The sequence below is a fragment of the Mastomys coucha genome, unplaced genomic scaffold (assembly GCF_008632895.1).
Source record: "Mastomys coucha isolate ucsf_1 unplaced genomic scaffold, UCSF_Mcou_1 pScaffold8, whole genome shotgun sequence".
NCBI lineage: Eukaryota > Metazoa > Chordata > Mammalia > Rodentia > Muridae > Mastomys > Mastomys coucha.
Genome location: NW_022196914.1, coordinates 34,673,666 through 34,692,011, shown reverse-complemented (window position 1 = coordinate 34,692,011; position 18,346 = coordinate 34,673,666). Strand labels below are relative to the sequence as shown.

The 18,346-nt window shown below is 47.4% G+C and overlaps 2 protein-coding genes across 2 annotated transcripts; one reads left to right on the top strand and one right to left on the bottom strand.

Annotated features, from left to right (window-relative positions):
- Positions 1-7,195: 7,195 nt before the first annotated feature.
- Mrpl36 (mitochondrial ribosomal protein L36) lies at positions 7,196-7,940 on the bottom strand. The gene is made up of 2 exons (XM_031360084.1): positions 7,855-7,940; positions 7,196-7,593 (listed from the first exon to the last, which is right to left on the bottom strand). Exon 2 carries the CDS (start codon positions 7,578-7,580, stop codon positions 7,272-7,274), a length of 309 nt encoding a protein of 102 aa, XP_031215944.1. The 5' UTR covers positions 7,581-7,593; positions 7,855-7,940; the 3' UTR covers positions 7,196-7,271.
- A 2,099-nt stretch (positions 7,941-10,039) lies between these two features.
- Positions 10,040-18,105, top strand: Ndufs6 (NADH:ubiquinone oxidoreductase subunit S6). Its single transcript, XM_031360021.1, has 4 exons — positions 10,040-10,192; positions 11,133-11,186; positions 17,557-17,679; positions 17,919-18,105. Exons 1-4 carry the CDS (start codon positions 10,085-10,087, stop codon positions 17,982-17,984), a joined length of 351 nt encoding a protein of 116 aa, XP_031215881.1. The 5' UTR covers positions 10,040-10,084; the 3' UTR covers positions 17,985-18,105.
- Positions 18,106-18,346: the final 241 nt, after the last annotated feature.

Here is an 18,346-nt window from a genome sequence, read left to right as displayed (position 1 = left end):
GGGTACATGCTCTGTGGTTGCAACCAGAACCACTCCAGGCCAGGGCAGGGTGGGGCTCTGAGGCTGCTCACTGTCATTTGCTCCTTGTCATTTGAATGAGTGCAGTGTCTCATAAGAAGCCCCAGAGGGCAGGGAGCTTGTGGGTCCCCTTGAGGCTTGCTGTCCGGGGCATGGGCTGTCCTCCAATGTCCACAGCCTCCCCAGTAGGGCAAGTGCCCAAAGCAGGCCTGTCTTAATTGAGATTTTACTGCTATAAACAGACACCATGACCAGGCAACTTGTAGGCAGCATTTAATTGTGGCTAGCTTACAGGTTCAGATGTTCAGTTCATTATCATCAAAGTGGGAGCATGGCAGTGTCCAGGCAGGCATGGTGAAGGCAGAGCTGAAGGCTACTAGCAGAATAGTAGCTTCCAGACGAGCTAAGATGAGGGTCTTAAAGCCCACACTCATAGTAACACACCGACTCCAACAAGGCCACGCCTTCTAATAGTGCCACTCCCTGGCCCAAGCATATACAAACTATCACACAGCCCGGGAAACACTGTGGGGACATGTGGCTGCATCTGCCCAGCTGCTGTTACTAAAAGAACTGGCTCATCTCTCCTGACTTTATGGCTGGATAACAAGACTGGTGTAGAACATCTCCATCAGGGCCACGGCAAGAGGAGTACTTGCAAAGAGAACGGGGTTGGATCCACGTGAATTGGGGTGCCCCCCTCTCTGTTGAAGAGGAGGATCTTTGGCTATACCATAGTGAGGGTGTATCCCAGTACCAGCACACTCAGGACTGAGCTGCTGAGTGGGCACATGCAGGCTCCTGGTGGGACATTTTCTATGCCATTGTCTCACGTGCCCACAAACCACATATTCCTGGGTACTCTTCCCTATCCATCTGTTCGGTTTCATTCCAAAGCTAAACATCCTTAGCATTCTAGACATCTGTTTAGAAAGGCCCTTTGCCTGATCTGGGTTCTGGCCTCAGCATGTAGGGGCTCTCCTCTGCCCTGGGACTGCTGAGCCTAAGATCTCATGAGTAACATCCTGGCCCTAAGGAATGCCTTTGCATCATGCCCCCTTTTCAAAAATAAATTGTGGTCCAGATATTGATCAGGAGCCAAAGGCTCGTCTGTATTCTGGGTAGGGTATCTGCCTCAATGCACTGCATGTATACACATATAGCACATGTGCACATTCATGAAAGCATACAAACATACATGTGAACAACTACCTCACATGAGCAAACACACCTGCACAGCCCACAGGTGAGCACACACTTACAATGTACCACCACATTAATGCAACACAGATAGATATACCATGTACATGTACTGTTTGCACACAGCCTCCAAAAACATAATGAATAAGCACACATGTGCACATGTCTCCTCATATATGTATACTACATAAATATGCCAGACATGAGCACCCTTTGCTTTTGAAAAACATACCATCCCACATCATAATGGCATAAGGGACATATGTATGCACACATGTTATGCTCTCCTAAATAAGACCTGGTAGATTCCCTGCAAGTTCTTCCTTGGAGTCTGGACTCTTCCCAGGGCAGCCTGAGAAGCCACTGTGGGTCACTGATCTGACACTGGGCTCTGGGCTCCCTGCTCTGGAGTGGCCTTTTAAAGCCCCAAAGGGCAGTACTTGCCTGTAAGCATGTGTACTTTATGGTATGGTTTCTTACCAAAGTCTCGTCCCTCTGAGCTGTGTACACATGATCAGTTGCTGCCTTATCCCCTGCTGCTAGTGTGAGGGAGAGTGAGGATTAGTAAGGCTCGGTTCCTTATCAAGGAGGGGATTTGGGGGCCCTTTGAAGTGGCCTTTCTGAGTCCAGAGGCTTGTGTTTGGTGCCTGCTCCATGGCTGACACACTCACCTATAAATAATGGTGGTGACAGGTCCCCTGTCAGCACCCGCTGATGGACGGCTCCTTCTCCTGCCATTACAGCCTTGTGACTGTGGGAAAATTAATTTAAGTGGTAGTTAATTTCTAATGAATTCCATTCAAGCGGCTAATATGGTCCCTCGGTGTTATGGTAACCTTCACGGATCATTGCATTATATAAATAAATTCTACTTTATGCTGGTTTATTAAAAAAAGAGAGTAAAGATTGGGAAGTCTGGGTAAGTCTCAGAGAGTCACACAAACAATCCACAATGGCTGGAAACTCTTTAAAGGGAAAATAAAAGTCATTCTGGAGCCTGTCCAAGAAGGGACAGCCATAGAGTTATTGGAATCATCTATTTTTAGGGATCTGCATACACATTTCTCCCCTCCCTGAATCCACGTAGCTTACGTTGTATTCCAAAGGGAGGGTTTCTATATTAAGCCACAGTGAACTTGTCCTATACCTTAGGAAGTCTTGATTTCAACATCCAGATGAGGGGTGCCTAGGCAAGGCTCACCCTAGTTGTAGGTGGAAGGAGCTCGGCTTCAGGTCACACTTAACAGAAGAGGAAAGTGCAACCAGGAACCAGGCCTTGGCATCTCTGTGTAATGAATGTGTATTGTATAGTTTGAGGTATGAGGTGTGAAATTGTAGTATGTAATGCGTGTGGCACAAGTATGCCTGAGGCAGCCTTGGGAGGAGCAGCAGACCATTTCTCCCTAGGGAGAGAGGCAGCCCAGTTCACAGTTCATAGACAGGGGAGGAACAGGGTCCTTTCTGGCTGGTGTACACAGAGGAGCTCTTAGCTCTTGAATCCAGTCCAGCCTGAGTCTTCATTCCCACCTGTGGTAGGCCACTCCCAGTCTCCCTCTGCTCTACTCTTCAGCCCTTTCTTCATCATCCCTGGAAGCTGCTCAGCTTGGTGGCATGGGTAGAACCAAATACCTTGATACCCTGACACTCTGTCCTAACCTGCTATAGCTCTTGGCCTCTCCTTAACTGGACATGCCTCTTTCACACAGATAATACTGTCTCTTCTCCTTGGAGTCTTGTAGTCCAGATTTTTTAAGACCGTTCATTCTGTTTTCATCTAATACAATATTCAGACCACTTAGGGAAGGACCTTAAAACAGTATTTGCCATGATGGGTGGTGGCCTAACAGCAGGTCTCATTCAGAGTCTCAGAGTCTTCCATAGCCATAGATAGTTTCAGAAAGCCTTGTCTTTGTCTGATCTCTGTCACTGTATGAAAGCTTCCTCAGTTCCCTGCCCTCTCTGCCTAAATAAGTATAACCCTCAGCCATGGGCAGCAAGAACACATACATCTGTCAACATTGACAAGAATCAGTGAAACTGAGTCACAAAAAGTTATCTCATAATATTATAAACATGTTTACAGGTTTGTATTAGGTCTCATTCATAGCTTTCTCAGGCCACATATGGCCTGCAGGCTGTAGTGGACTCTCAGGGACACTAGTGTCCTGCTGAGATGTCAGGGAGGCAACATGCTGAAGGGTCAGTTGGGAGCTGTGCTGATGAAGCAGCAGGTCTGATAGGAGTGCACAAAGAGCATCAGCTACTGTACTGGCTGGTTTTGTGTGTCAACTTGACACAAGCTGGAGTTATCACAGAGAAAGGAGCTTCCCTTGAGGAAATGCCTCCATGAGATCCAGCTGTAAGGCATTTTCTCAATTAGTGATCAAGGGTGGGAGGGCCCCTTGTTGGTGGTGCCATTCCTGGACTGGTGGTCTTGACTTCTCTAAGAAAGCAAGCTGAGAAAGCCAGGGGAAGCAAGCCAGTGAGCAGCACCCCTCCATGGCCTCTGCATCAGTTCCTGCTTCCTGGCCTGCTTGAGTTCCAGTCCTGACTTCCTTTGGTGATGAACAGCAATGTGGAAAGTGTAAGCTGAATAAACCCTTTCCTCCCCAACTTGCTTCTTGGTCATATTTTGCTCAGGAATAGAAACTCTGACTAAGACAGCTAGTGAGATGCCTGCTTGTCTGAAGGTGCCAAAGGGAGGGCGGCTCTGGCCAGTGTCCAGCACCCAGTGAAGGCAGAGGTTTATTGACAGTCTCTTGGTTTTGATTTGGCCCTTAGAGCCCACAAGGTCCAGTCAGAACACTGTGAAGCTGTTCCAGGGGAAGGACCTAATGTAACTAATGTTTCTACACATCTTACTCAAAGAATTAAATGCTTTTCTAGAAAAACCAGGTCAGTAAATTAGGGTGTTAAAAATTTAAATTTAGATAAAGTACAGTATTTTAAGACTTAAATTTTTCATCATGGCAAAAGTAAAAATTGACCAACCAATGAAAGGAAGCAAAGTGTGCTCCCATCAGACCTCTGAAGCATGTTTCTGCCACACTTAGGATGCAAAGGCCTGGTGTGGCCACCTGCAAGTACTCTTGCTGACTGTAGGTATGAGGCCAGTGTAACTTTGATCCCAGTAGCTAGGGCAGGACTCACCGTCTCCATCCTGTCAGTGTGACCAATCAGAGGACTGGAATCTGGGGTCTCTAGAGCCTGAGTGAATTGAAGAAGCAGACCTGACACTGGAATTCCACAAGCCAGGTCCTAAGAGGTTATGTCTGCCTTACTCCTTACTCATCCTGGAAGCTGGTGGGGCAGCTTGAATCCTCTGGGAACAGCCTCGGAGGTGTCACCATCACTGGTGTATGGTGCCATCTCCAGAAGACAGGACTACAGCTAGTGCTCTGAAGATCAGACAAACTGCTTCACAGAGCTCTTCCCAATGACTCAAAACTGTGCACCATGAGAGTTGCCCAAGAGGTGAGCCTAGATCTCCCACTTCTTCTAAATAGCCGTGAGTGTTTTCATACTGACAGAAATCTTACCCCTACCCTGGCCCTGCCTATAGCTAGAGGTTAGGGTTAATGAGTTAGGCTATTCAAAGGTTTACTTATTTCTACTAGAAATGACTTTGACTGGAGAATTCTGGAAATAAAAGGATGACAGAAGTTTTTCTCCACCTTCAGTGAAACGAGCCAGTTCAAGCCAGATTAGATTATATTCAAGGCAGGTTTATTGGGAAGGTGCTCTTGGGTGGAGGACTAGCCAGGAGGTCCAAAGCCAGGGAAGTTGCCATGGGGAAAATGGGGGAGGAAAAGAAAGAAAGGTATGCCTGTGCAAAGAGAGAGGCAGAAAGAGACAGAGAGAGAGAGACAGAGGGGAAAAAAGGAAGAAGAGGAGGAAGACCAAAATGTTTGGATTATATAGGGAGGAGCCTCTGGGGGAGGACCAGCCCAGCCTTTGGGCTGGAAAGTTCAGGTTTGGAGACAGGGTATGACAGATGGGGTCTGAGGGATGCTGGGAGAACCTGGAGACCAGATCTGCTTTGATATGTAAAATATTCACCTCAGTCCCTCATCCTGGGGCCTGAAGCCAAACATCCTGTATTACTAATACAGTGACAGACATACACCAAGAATCTGCTGCTTGCCACATTCTTTTGACTCTAACATTATAGTTTTGAAACTATAATTTCTCATCTTATAGCCAGGGAACTCAGGCACCTAGAGCAGAATGTCACACAGTTGAAAATGGTGGAGTTGGGACTCACATCTTAGCTGAATTGCCTCCCTAGTCCAAAAGGCAGAACTAAAGCGACCAGCATGTGCTTACAGCCAGACGGATCCAGTCACCCTGGCCCATGGTCTTCTGTTGGCTAAGTGGGTTCCTGCTCTTCACCTCCTGCTGGCTGGGCCCATCAGAGGATTTCTGCAGAGTTCAGGGTTGCAAACCATCAGCATGTGACCTTGTGTGGATGAAGAACCCGAGAACTTGCTTCACACCACTGTTTGTACTACGTCCTTCTTTCACTAAGGTGCCAACTGTTCTTCCTGTGTCCTCAGCCTCTCTTCCAGGCTTCAGGTTTGCCTGTACGCTTGTACATACCCTTCAAAACGCAACAGATCATGGCCCACGGTTTCCTCTGTCTTCCTTAAAAATAACATTATTGCCAGGATCCCTCTTCTCAAAGCCGTGTCTGGAGGATCTCTGCTTATACCTTCTGGCTCAGCAACTATCAAATGTAAAGCTGTGTACACTTCCCAACAGTTATTGTCAGACCCCAGGAAAAGGCAATGGTTATCTCCTGAAACTATCTCTGAATTCACAGCACTCCAAGAAAATGATAGAGGGTACCAGCAGCTACCAGGGTAAATCCTTACAGGGGTTAGCAGGTTCACAGCACTCTACATCAGTCATGGGGCCACAAAACATGCTAGTCTGGAATCAGTTGGTAGACTACACCAGGCAAACCTGTTCAACAGATTAGTGGGACTTAGAACCACAAAAAGGCACAGTGCGAAAGACCTATGCCAGGAGGGGCATGAACCCCAGACCCACTTCTTTTTTTTAAAGATTTATTTATTTATTATATGTAAGTACACTGTAGCTGTCTTCAGACACCCCAGAAGAGGGCATCAGCTCTCATTACTCGGATGGTTGTGAGCCACCATGTGGCTGCTGGGATTTGAACTCAGGACCTTTGGAAGAGCAGTCAATGCTCTTAACTGCTGAGCCATCTTTCCAGCTCCCCGGCCTGCTTTTTTTTTTTTCCCCGAGACAAGGTTTCTCTGTGTAGCTCTGGCTGTCCTGGAACTCACTCATTCTGTAGACTAGGCTGGCCTCGAACTCAGAAATCTGCCTGCCTCTGCCTCCCAAGTGCTGGGATTAAAGCCACCGCCTGGCCAGGCCCGCTTTTTAATAGGGACAACTGAAAGCTTTGAAAACTTGCTGGTATCCTAGCATTCCCTGCAGAAGCCAGCAGGCTTTGAACTGAAAATATACTAACCTCCTTCTGAAAGCATTAGTTTGGTGGTATAAAGAACACTACTACTCCAGAGTGTAAGGACAGTGGCCACAAACAGTTTTTAGTTGGTATCCAAAAGACATTTCTATGTCAACAAGGTTTTCCTTGAGCAAAGACTGGGATAGCTGCTACACAAGAACATCATTTGTTCTTAAATTGGGATTGTTGTACACCCCACAGGAGAGCCTTCTGGCTCCTTAAAGCACTTACAATCTGTTGCATATGGTAACAAATGGCAGAGAGGCAGAGGCAGGAGGTTCTCTCCAAGTTTCAGGTCAACCAGGATTACAGAACCAGACCTTGTCTCAAGAGATAAAGCTAGCTCTGTATTTCTGCTTCTTACACGGCCATAGGAACTGTAACAATCCTTCTCCATCTGCAGCTCTGGTCTGATTAGATGTGAAGGAATTGGGCTACGATGTGGGGAAATCGGGTTCAACAAAGTCTTAAGGTCCACGGATCTTACAAAATGCTTACGTTTATTTTTCTCTGATAAGGTGAAAATTTTCCCATCCACACTGCTTGAAGGCAAGGGCTACATTTTTCGCTGTTTATGCTTGGGGTTGGTCTTACAGAGGACAAACAAGCGCCCACGCCTCCTCACCATGTAGCAGTCTCTACAGCGTTTCTTGACGACACCCTTGGTTTTGAAGCCCAGTGAGGGCTGCAAGGACGGCAAGGGACGGCCAGAGAGAAATGAGAGCACCTCTGCGCAGGGTTTGGCCTTTGGCAACGTCCCCAGCAAAAACGAGGAGAAAGTTCGGGGCTTCACCGCGAGGCGACTCAGATGCAGGAACGGGTCCACCACCGAAGCCACCACTCTCCGGACAAGCAGGGCGGCCATGCTGAGCCCAGACCTGGGGGGAGAAGCGTGGTCATCCGGTGCTGCACGTCTGACTATCCTTAGGCCCTCCTCTATCAAGGTCATTTGGCGTCAGAAGTCAAAGCACACTGGCCAGGGTTGCACTCCAGGCTCCGCGTCCCCACGTGCCCCGGCCTGCGCGCTCCCGGGAAGCCGCAGACGCCAGAGGCTCAGCCCCGCCAGGGACCCCGCCCGCACTCCCAGCCAGCAGCTCTGGCACGCCCCTCTGCCTGCCCCCACGGAACCTGGGACCCACACCTGGGAAGGGGTGCCACCAGCGGAGACGGCCACAATCAACTTCGGGCGCCGGCTACCGAAGCTTCCGCGTCTGCGCAGTGAAAGCCGGACGCCGCCAGGATGAAAGATGGCGTAGGGTCACGTGGGATTACGTGTGCCCTGCAGAGGAGAACTAAGGCGCATGCTTCCGCAGATGAAGCGGTCCTTGTCTGCGTATTCTTTATCCAGAATCCTGCACTCTAAGCTCTTCCTCTGCAGATGCTGGGACCACTACGTATTCGCAAGATCGGTGCCCATGGAAGAAGAAGAAAAAAAAAAGACAAAAAAGCAGGCTTTGACTGTAAAAGAAACCGCCAACAGCGAATATATTGGAAACAAAACCCAAAATCCAGACAAAATGTACAGGTTATATGTTTTCATTAAGTGACATTCTGGCACACATGAGAAAAGCCAGAAGAGCAAGTGCAGATTCTGCTCTAGCTAGTTAAGTCCCTACCCACAAACTATTAAAAGCAACAAGGGATGTGGAGTTTGACAGTGAACTCCACATAGCATCACAGGCTTCTACAGTTAATTCCCATATACACACACACACATGTATATATACAGTTAATTCCCATATATATGCCTTCTACAGTATGTGTGTGTGTGTGTGTGTGTGTGTGTGTGTGTGTGTGTGTATCAAATTTCAGGTAGCCCTCTCTGGCTCCCAGTCTCACACTTCACACTAAGTTCACTCAGCCCATTTTAGGACCTATGAGAATACTTTGACCTCAGAGTTCTATCAGAGAGGTGGCCTGGGAGTCACAAGGGTTTGCCATGCAAACCTGCAGACCTCAGTTCAATCCCCAGAACTCACATGGAAAAAGAGACCAACTTCCTCCAACTTTCACGTGTGCTCCGTGGCACCGGTGTATGTGAACTCGTGTGTTCGTGTGTATGTGTGTGTGTGTGTGTGTGTGTGTGTGTGTGTGTGTATGAACACATAAACAGGGGGTGTTAGAATTTAAATAGAGACTCATCAGGCTGGAGAGATGGCTTAGTGGCTAAGAGCACCTACTGCTCCTGCAGAGAACCATCATTCTGTTCCCAGCACCCATACAACTGCTCAAACGGTCTGTAACTCGACCTGTCAGGAGATCCTGTGCCCTTTTCTTGGTACCAGGTACTCCCACACATGGCCATATATAAATGTATATACTCATACATATAAAATAAAAGAAATCCTTTAAAAAGAGGGAGAAAGAGATAAATCTGCAGAACAGGGTGTGGTGACATAAGGCAGGAAGATGGTGAGTGTTTAGGTTAGCCTGGGCTATAGAGCTTAAGGCTAGCCCGGGCATCTTAAGTCCGTATTTATTGGGGCAATTTTCAATTTTGTGAGGCCTTTGTCCTTGTGTCTTAGGGTCCTCTCTGGTCAGCCCTTTCGTCTTCAGACTCATCTAGTCCTTATGGTATGGCAGAGCACAAAAAGGTAGATGCCAGGTCATTAACCTCCGATCCTGGCCAAGAGATCCCAAACAACACATGCTAGCTTCTGGTATTTTCTCAGAATTCGTGACCCGGCCCTGCTCTCAGTCTGGGGTCCCACCTGTCTACTTCTGAGCAAAGTTGCTCATTCTACTTTGGGTTTGACAGTGTATGTTGTTCTGAGGAAGGTTCTGACTCAGAGTCAAATGAGACAGGCGAGGCCAACAACATTCTCCAGAGTTACAGACTGCGATTCTCATCAGGTCTCTTTACATAGCAGAGCTTTTCGGGACTGCTTTCCCATACTGGGTAAACTCCTTTACAGTCTAACTGGAAACTTTACTACTGTTGCGTTGCAAAACTGGTCAGAAATCATCCTTCCCCACCCCAACGTACAGGACCAGGAAAGTTGACTGCATGTGCTGTTTCTTCTGTTGAACAACATATTTCTTTACTCGAAAAAAAGCAAAAATAACAACAACAACAAAAACACGTAAACTCTGCATTTTCTTCATTGCCATAAAAGTGCACACAGCGCATCTTCATTTTCCGTCCTCCACTGCCTTTGTCTCGGTAGAAACCTTTGAAAAGCGTGCACAGTGAAGCCACGGCTCAGCATCCCAGCCAGGTGCATCACCCGCCCCACCAGCAGCCCAGTCGCCCAGCCGCCCAGCCGCTCAGTCACAGGACGAAATAAGTTCCACAGATACTCCCGGCCGACTGCTGTGCGCCTGCGCCGGCGCTTTGTACGCCAAGCCGGGTCAAGAGTCACCGGCAAGATGGCGGCGGCGCTGACCTTCCGCCGGCTGTTTGCTCTCCCCAGGGCTGCGCGGGGTTTCGGGGTGCGAGTGTCGCCAAGCGGGGAGAAGATCACGCATACCGGCCAGGTAACGGCCGCGCCCGCCATGCCTGGAACCCAAGACTGACGGTAGCAGGGAGCGTAGCAAGGTGTGCTTCTGCCAGGCTAGCGCGCGGCACTACTGGGCTCACCTTGGGGTGCAGTCCGCTGCCCAGCTCCGATTTCTAGCTGGTGGCTTTTGGTCGGGAGTTGGATCTCCTCATTCTTTAGGCCAAATCTTTATATTAAGTTCAAAGTTTTAACTATGGTTATTGTGTTTTGGACCCCCCCCCCCCCGGGCTGAGGTGCATATTTTACATATCAAAGGAGACCTGGCATCCTGGTTCTCCCAGCATTCCTCAGTCCCTACCTGGCATACCCTGGCCCTAACCCTGAACTTTCCAGCCCAGGGGCTGTACTGCACTTTTCCCAGAGGATCCTCCCTATATAATCTAGACATTTTGTTTTCTCTCACCCTGTCTTTTTTTACTCTTCTTGAGCACACGTCCTTTCTCTTTTCCCCCCACTCCCTCCGGTCCCCATGGTGACTTCTCTGGCTTCAATCCTTGGAGCCAGTGAACTCGCCTGAGAGGAGCTTCCCAATAAACCTGCCTTTAATATAATCTAATCTGGCTTGAATTGGCTCATTTCACCAGTGGAGAAATAATCTATCAATAGTGTGTAAAGCAACCCTAGCGTTCAGTGAGTAGTGAACCAAAAAACGAGAAGCTATGTCTGCTGAAATGAAATCTCATCTATTGGAGTTGGCTACTTGTGAAGGCAGGAACTTTGTCTCCAGTCTGCACTCCAGTCAATCATCCCCATGAGACTATTCAGTACAAGTTCACTTTGCCTCGTAGTGGGTCTGTCTCTCCTCATCAATGGGTGTAGGCCGAGGAGAACATTGTTCTATAATATTTTCGATCAATATTATGCGACTTCATTTAGAATGCAGACTGTAAAAATAATAGATGGCCCATTTTTTCCAGGTGTATGATGAAAAAGACTACAGGAGGATTCGTTTTGTAGATCGTCAGAAAGAGGTAAATGAAAGATTTAAGAATTCATAAAACTTAAACAGGTTGAGCAACTCTAATGTCGGAAGTGTATTGAGCACTAATATACCACAGTGAATTCTGCACCCTACTTGGGTGGTGGATTGTAACGAAAACACAGGCACAATTGAGATATTGCATAAAAAAGTACCTTCAAGCTCTGTGTAAGGTGTAAAGAAACAAGTGGATTTCATGTTTATACTTGGGCCCATCTTTAAGGTAGCTTGTGTTCCTCAAAGGTATTTGATCTTTGAGGTAGCTCTCCAGTATCAGGCTTCTCCCAGAAGTGGTACTTAGCATGTGCCAGCTTAACATGGAAGAAGCTAAAGAAATCCTCACATATTACAACCACCCTAGAAAACCCAGAGTCCTAAATATAAATTGTGTCAACTTTTTTTTTCCCTTTCCTCTCAGACTTCAGAGTGTCCTAGAACAGTAGTTCAGGTTTTCATAAGCATAATATTGTTTCCAGACTGGTACTTGTCATAGCATTTTTTTATTGCTGAGATAAAACACTATGACCCAAAGCAGCTTGGGAACAAAAGGGTTTCATTTTATAACTCTCAGGTCATATTCCTGAAGGAAGTCACGGCAGGAACTTGAGGCAGGGACTGATGCAGAGGCCATGGAGGAGTGCTGCTTACTGGCTTACACTTTATGTTTTGCTCAGCCTGTTTTCTTTTTTTCTTTTTCAAGCAGGGTTTCTCTGTATAGCCCTGACTGTCCTGGAACTCACTGTGTAGACCAGGCTGGCCTCGAACTCAGAGATCCGCCTGTCTTTGCCTCCCAAGTGCTGGGATTAAAGGCTTTTTTTTTTTTAAAGTTTGCTTTTTTTTTTTTTAAAGATTTATTTATTTGTTATATGTGAGTACACTGTAGCTATCTTCAGACACTCCAGAAGAGGGCATCAGATCTCATTATGGATGGTTGTGAGCCACCATGTGGTTGCTGAGATTTGAACTCAGGACCTTAGGAAGAACAGTCAGTGCTCTTAATCGCTGAGCCATCTCTCCAGCCCCTCATCCTGTTTTCTTATGGCACCTAGGACCACCATCCAGTCCAGGGGTGGCATTGCCCATAGTGAGCTAGGCCCTCCCACATCAATTAGCCAAGAAAATGCCCCACAGACTTGCCTCAGGCTAATCATGTGGAAGCATTTTCTCAATTAAGAGTTCTTCCCAGATGACCCTAGAGTATGTCAAGTTGAAACTAGCCAGCAGAATCCCTCTTAGATTAAAGGAAGACATACTATTAAAATTTACTCTTCTGATGACTTTTTTGAGGTAAGATTTTTGTAGTTTTCATCAAATTAATTGTACTATGCTCTCCCAGGGATAACCAGTAGATTCAGTCTCCCACATAGTAGATTCAGTCATTTAGTTCAGACACGTGTAACTATCCTGCTAGGGAAAGAATAGAAGGCTGTGGTCTCCTCTGTCTATGTAGCCTGTTTGTCTGTGACATTTGTGTCTACAGCTCCTGGTTTCTTCCTTGCAATATTTGGTAGTTCACAGTGTGTCCGCTGTGGCTCCAGAATTGTTTGCCTTCCATGTCTGCCTTCAGTCACACTCTTTACCTTTGCAGTCAGCTTTTTGTTGTTGTTGTTGTTGTTGTTGTTGTTCTACCATATCCTAGCTCCGAGTTCCCCCGCCCTCTCTGATCTTGGCTACATTATCCCAGTGACTAGTTTTTGCGTTCTATGTAGCAGACTCACTTGCTATGCATTAGTTATCTGTGAGGTCATATTTTCAAGTTTCAGCCAGAATCCTAATATGCCTAATAAGAGGCACAGCAAGAAGGATTCTGAAGTCCACTCCAGGTTCAGTGAAAGAATGCTGGGGTTGGTTCTAATGTCTGCCAGGAGAGAGAGGGCACAAGGGGTGGGTGGGAGATATGAATGTGTCTATGCATGCATGAGTGTGTGTGTGTGTGTGTGTGTGTGTGTGTGGTGTGTCTGTGTTAAGTGGGTGGAAGTCAGTGAACTTATATGCTAGCACAGTTTCAGGGTGCGTAGCATAGGCTGCTACTTCTCAAGTTCAGTTTTCTCATTTGTAACTTTGAGTGTTTTTCAAAGTGTTTGTCACTATAGGTGTCCAAGAGATGGATTGCCTTGGGAGTAGCAACCTCTGCTCTTAGCGTGGCAGGACACATCTCTGTTTACTTTTCGGTGCTGCTGTATATCCTCATCATTGTGGCCTTTGCATGTGCTCCTTCCTACTGCCCTTCAATGAGGTGTCAGACACCTGCGTACACCCCTTGCTGTGCATACCTCCTGCCTCCAGTCCTCCAGTGTGGTGTTGTGTATGGGATAATTGAGTACACTATCATGACAGTTATTTTCTCCAGCTAGCTGTGCAAATGTGACTTCGGAAGTTGGACACTAATGCATATTGAGAGGATGGGCAGGCTCAGCGGCTTTTATTTTGCAACGTGCTCCTGAAGATGGGGAGTTCTGTCCCAGTAGAGGTGCCAGCAAGTGTCCTGGACATTAACAGGTGCTGTTATTGAGGGTGCGGCTGGACTCTGAATCCTCACTTTGCCAAGCGTCTTGTGGTAGGGCTGTGGGTCAAGCAGCTGTGGAGCAGATGTGTCCTGAAGCCCCGAGCATGGTCTCCAGCTTCGTTGTCCTTGTGGTTTCTGGGTAGCCTGGTGGAGGGTCACAGGGAAGTTTAAAGGTAAACGGAAATGTTAGAGCCCATGTGGTGGGACAGAAACACTGTGCTGACAGGGAGCTAGCTGGCCTGTTCCTGCCCTGCTTTGATGGGTGGTACTCAGACTCACTAGTGTCCTGACGCCTTGTCCTGGTATAGCTCTGTCTGTCTGGGTACATATTTCTCTGGTGAACACTTGTTCACCAGAACAGGTCTGCAGAAGAAGGCGTGAGTCCCACGTACACTCTTCCTGATGGCTGTGCTTGGCCTTACAGAATTGGTGAACCATGTTGGAACCTGAGTGCTTACTCAGCTCCTCATTTTCAGAGGGCTCCCCCAGATGCTGCAGTTCTGTATTTGCACTGAAGTGTGCAGTTTCTCTCCCCTGAACATTCTTTGACTAGATTTCCTCTATTTCTAGCCTGAGTTTTATCAGTCATAGGTTGGGTAATAAGATGTATTTGGATTTGATTGGAGGATTGTGGATGACAGGATACTGGACAGTTGGACCAGCTCTGCTAGAAGGCTGGGAAGTGTTCGAGAGGATCCTGGCCGGCCGTGACCTGAGGGTTTCGGTGCCCGCAGGGGACTCAGGATCTGGGTCTTCAGTGCATTTACATCCTGAGAGGATGTATCAGTGCTTCTTACCTTGTAAAAAAGGGGTCAGAACTCAGACCTGATGTCGTAGATCAGATGGTACCCTGGGACCCCTGAATGAAGAAGAGGAAGAGCAGTTGTTACTTGATTGTCAGGCATGTACTAACTATAGTATAGTCCTCTTGAGGGGTGTGGTGGCAGCAGTGTTGCCCACAGTTGAGGACTTTTTGCTGTCTCTGGTGTCATATTCTGGACTGCCAGCCGAGTATGTTTCTCCCTGCAGGAGCTCAGGCCTTCATCTCTGGGACTGGTGGACATCTAGTAGTCAAAGACAAGGAAAACACAGAAGGTCAGGGAGCCCTGACTTCTGAGCTGCTGCTGCCTCAGCTCCTTAGAAGGCAGGTATCACTCAACAGTTTGAAACTAAGCAGTTGGGCCAAGTATAGGACACTTGAGATTGGGTCTGTTGTACATATCTCTGTTGATTTTCTGTTGTCAAGGTTGAGAAACAGACTTCCCTAAGGGACAGACTCTCCTCGGAGTCATGACCATAAAGTAACCAGAGTTTAGAAGGCCAGGGCCTGTCAGAAACGCTGGTGATAAGTCAGGATCTCAGGACGGTGTTTATTAATAAATTCATAACCCCGACCTGGGGCCAGTGGTGTAACTTCTCTCCAAGGCAAGTGCAAATTTCAACAGCCCAGGACAAAGCCAACAGTCACACACACAGTTGAAGGCTGCTGTGGGCCCTACTCCACTTGTGCCTGTGATTAAAGGTTACACACATGTGTACACACGGTGTCTGAATGATAATTGACTCAAGCTTTGAGTTAATTTTACACTGATAGCCTTCCACTCAGGGAACTTCCACCTCACAGCATTGGGTAGTTATTCGGGTGTCATGCAGCCTCAGTAGTACATTGATCCTGATGTATTTCATAACATCCTGTTTTATCTTTAGTAATTCCATTCTAGTGTGAAATAAAGGAACATACTCTATAGGAAACCAGATTATAGACAAATGAACTTGACCCCAGGTAGCCTTCTGCTAAGCCAGCTGACCATCAAGAAGGAAATGAAAGAGTGGCTCTCAAATTTCACTTCACTCCCATGTAAAGGACACATGTCACAGTGTTGGACAGCTTAGGCACTGTGAGGGTGTGTGACAGTCCTTCCTGGTGGCTTTCTCTGGAGCCGTGGCAGTGCTTTTCCCCCTTGTCTCTGGTGGAAGAAGCAGGGCAGGGCCTGGTTGAGCACAGTGTACACTTGATATGTGGTTGGGGTGTTTGCCACCCGGGTTCTTTGTATTCCTGCCTTGAGCCAAGTTCCAAGGAGCAGATGCTAATCATGGGAGGCCAGGGCTGCCCTGGAGTAGTGATTAAATGACAGGAGGGCAGGCACCTGTCAGTCACCATCGTGGAGGTGTCAGCTGTCCTTCCCACTAGGAGACGGCCAGGCATTGCAACTGCTCTGATGGATTCCTGTGAGTTTGTTAGTGCGGCCTCTGTGACATGCTGTCACCTGTGCAGACTCATAGGATTTACACTGTGGGGCTTTATTTGTATTGTTGCTGCCTTTACCGCAGAGTGCATAGAACAAGCAGCCTTTCCTGGCTGTTCTAGATGCTTGTGTCAAGGAGTACCTGTCACAGGGGACTGTGATCACAAAGACTGTTCATGGGGGACTGTTGAGAGAGGACTGTTCACAGGGGACGGTGATATGGAGGACTTTCTTCATAGGCTACTGTGTTCACAGAGGATTGTATTCATGGGGACTGTATATGGGGAGCAGAGCATGTTGAATTGCAGCTGGAGAATATGCTTAATGCTCTTTTGCTGCAGCACACATCCACTTCCAGTGTCTTCCATAATGTTTACAGTGCTGAACCACAAAGGGGAGGCTGCACTAAGCGGTAATTTATAATTGATAATGTACCCTAAGCATAGCTAATTCTTCCCAGAATGTACATGTTTCTATGAGTGTGGGTCTCAGGGATCTGGTGAGAAGGGCCAGTGTCCTATCTTTATGGCAGTGATGTTTCCCCTGCACTCAGTTTACCAAAACTGACCCCAGAAATGTAGGACTAAGTCAGACCAGTATCCATAAAGAAGCAAAGTATTGACATGGCCACATAACACCGGGCCCTGATGACTTCATAGGTGGATTCTCTCAGAGTGATCCAGTACTTCTTGCTTTATTTATGAATAGACAGCTTGGTGGAAAGCTTTGAGATTCTTGTCACAGACAAGTGACCACAGACAGTGCTACAGTGGCAGCTGGTATTGACAGACTAGAGTCCAGAGGGCACATGACCCCAGCAGTGAGTGAGTCTGAGAATCAAATTTAAGAACACTCTAGTTACAAAGAGAAAGGGGTGTGGGGATGGCCAGGGCCAGAGACCACAGCAAAGAGCCACCATAGCTTCTTCCTCTGGGCCTGGGGAACGTGGACAGTAGTCACTGGTCAGTCAGTGGAATGGGATGGGGCTTCCGTAATCTAGACAATCTAGACTGTTTCACCTGTATTCCATTATTGTTACCTGAGGTCACATTCTGTGGAAATGCACATGGCAATGTATAGAGGCCCAGGCAGAGTGGTCGCCTATACTCTATTGTGTTTGAGAGAAGTGTGAGTGTGTGTGGGGAGAGCTGGTATGAAACAGAGCAGGCGACACAAAACGAGTTCAAGTCTCAGCAGTTACCAGATCCAAGGGAGGACAAGGGGAGAACTCATTCTGTTCCAAGTCTGAAAGTTTGGAATAATATTCCATTGCTGGGACACATGGTGTGTGCCTGCCTGTGTTTAGTTGACTCAGTTCTGTTTTTTTTTTTTTTTTTTTTTTTTTGGTTTTTTGAGACAGGGTTTCTCTGTGTAGCCCTGGCTGTCCTGGAACTCATTTTGTAGACCAGGCTGGCCTCGAACTCAGAAATCCACCTGTCTCTGCCTCCCAAGTGCTGGGATTAAAGGTGTGTGCCACCACCGCCCGGCGACTCAGTTGTGTATTGAATTATGTCATTGCTCATTTGACTTCATGGATTTGGGTGGGTGCTGTACACATAAGTTGTGTGAAATTTCAAAGATTTTGTGTTTCTTCTCTTTCCTCATTCTAGGTGAATGAGAACTTTGCCATTGATTTGATAGCACAACAGCCTGTGAATGAGGTGGACCACCGTATCATAGCCTGCGACGGAGGGGGCGGTGCCCTGGGCCACCCCAAGGTGTACATCAACTTGGTAAGGAGTTAAGCAGCTTGCTATTTCTCTGTGCTCACTTCCCCTCCCAGCCATCTGCACTGGCTCTTTGGGCGTCCCAGTTACCAGCCATAGCTCAAAGTTCAGCCTGCCTTGTGTTTTCATGGGAGTTTCTAGTTGACAGTGTATTTCAAGTTCAACCTGATTTCAATGTGCTGTCTAATTGGGATTTTGGAGGTAAAATATAAAAACATGAGATATTTCCTTTTGAATTTTTTCAGGACAAAGAAACAAAAACAGGGACGTGTGGCTACTGTGGCCTACAGTTCAAGCAGCACCATCACTAGTGTGGGCTGTGTCCTGGTCCTCTGAGTCCTGTGGAGCATCTCTACGCTTGGTGTTCTGTATGAGGTCATTGTTCTGTGAATGGTGCCCCTTGTTATGAATAAAGGTTGCTTCCACCATGGACAGTTGAGTTGTTTCTTCCTTTCATAGTGTCATAATGTCAAACATGAGCAGGAGCAGCTTTGCTTCTGGAGCGGCCTCTCCTCCAGTGCTGGCTGTCAAGTGTGGGCACCAGGTGCTCAAGCAGCTGGATCACCAGGGAAGGGCCCAGCAGCTGCCAGTTAGAAATCAACCCACTCCAGTCCCCAACATCTCACTTAAAGGAAAACAAAACAAATGCTGAGAGGGACACAACAAAGGCTTA

Excerpts from the sequence above, each read along its gene's own strand:
- Ndufs6 (XM_031360021.1), top strand. The coding sequence starts at position 10,085 with ATGGCGGCGGCGCTGACCTTCCGCCGGCTGTTTGCTCTCCCCAGGGCT. Across the intron at positions 11,187-17,556 it reads TTGTAGATCGTCAGAAAGAG|GTGAATGAGAACTTTGCCAT; the intron begins GTAAATGAAAGA and ends TCCTCATTCTAG. Across the intron at positions 17,680-17,918 it reads CCAAGGTGTACATCAACTTG|GACAAAGAAACAAAAACAGG; the intron begins GTAAGGAGTTAA and ends GAATTTTTTCAG.
- Mrpl36 (XM_031360084.1), bottom strand. The coding sequence starts at position 7,580 with ATGGCCGCCCTGCTTGTCCGGAGAGTGGTGGCTTCGGTGGTGGACCCG.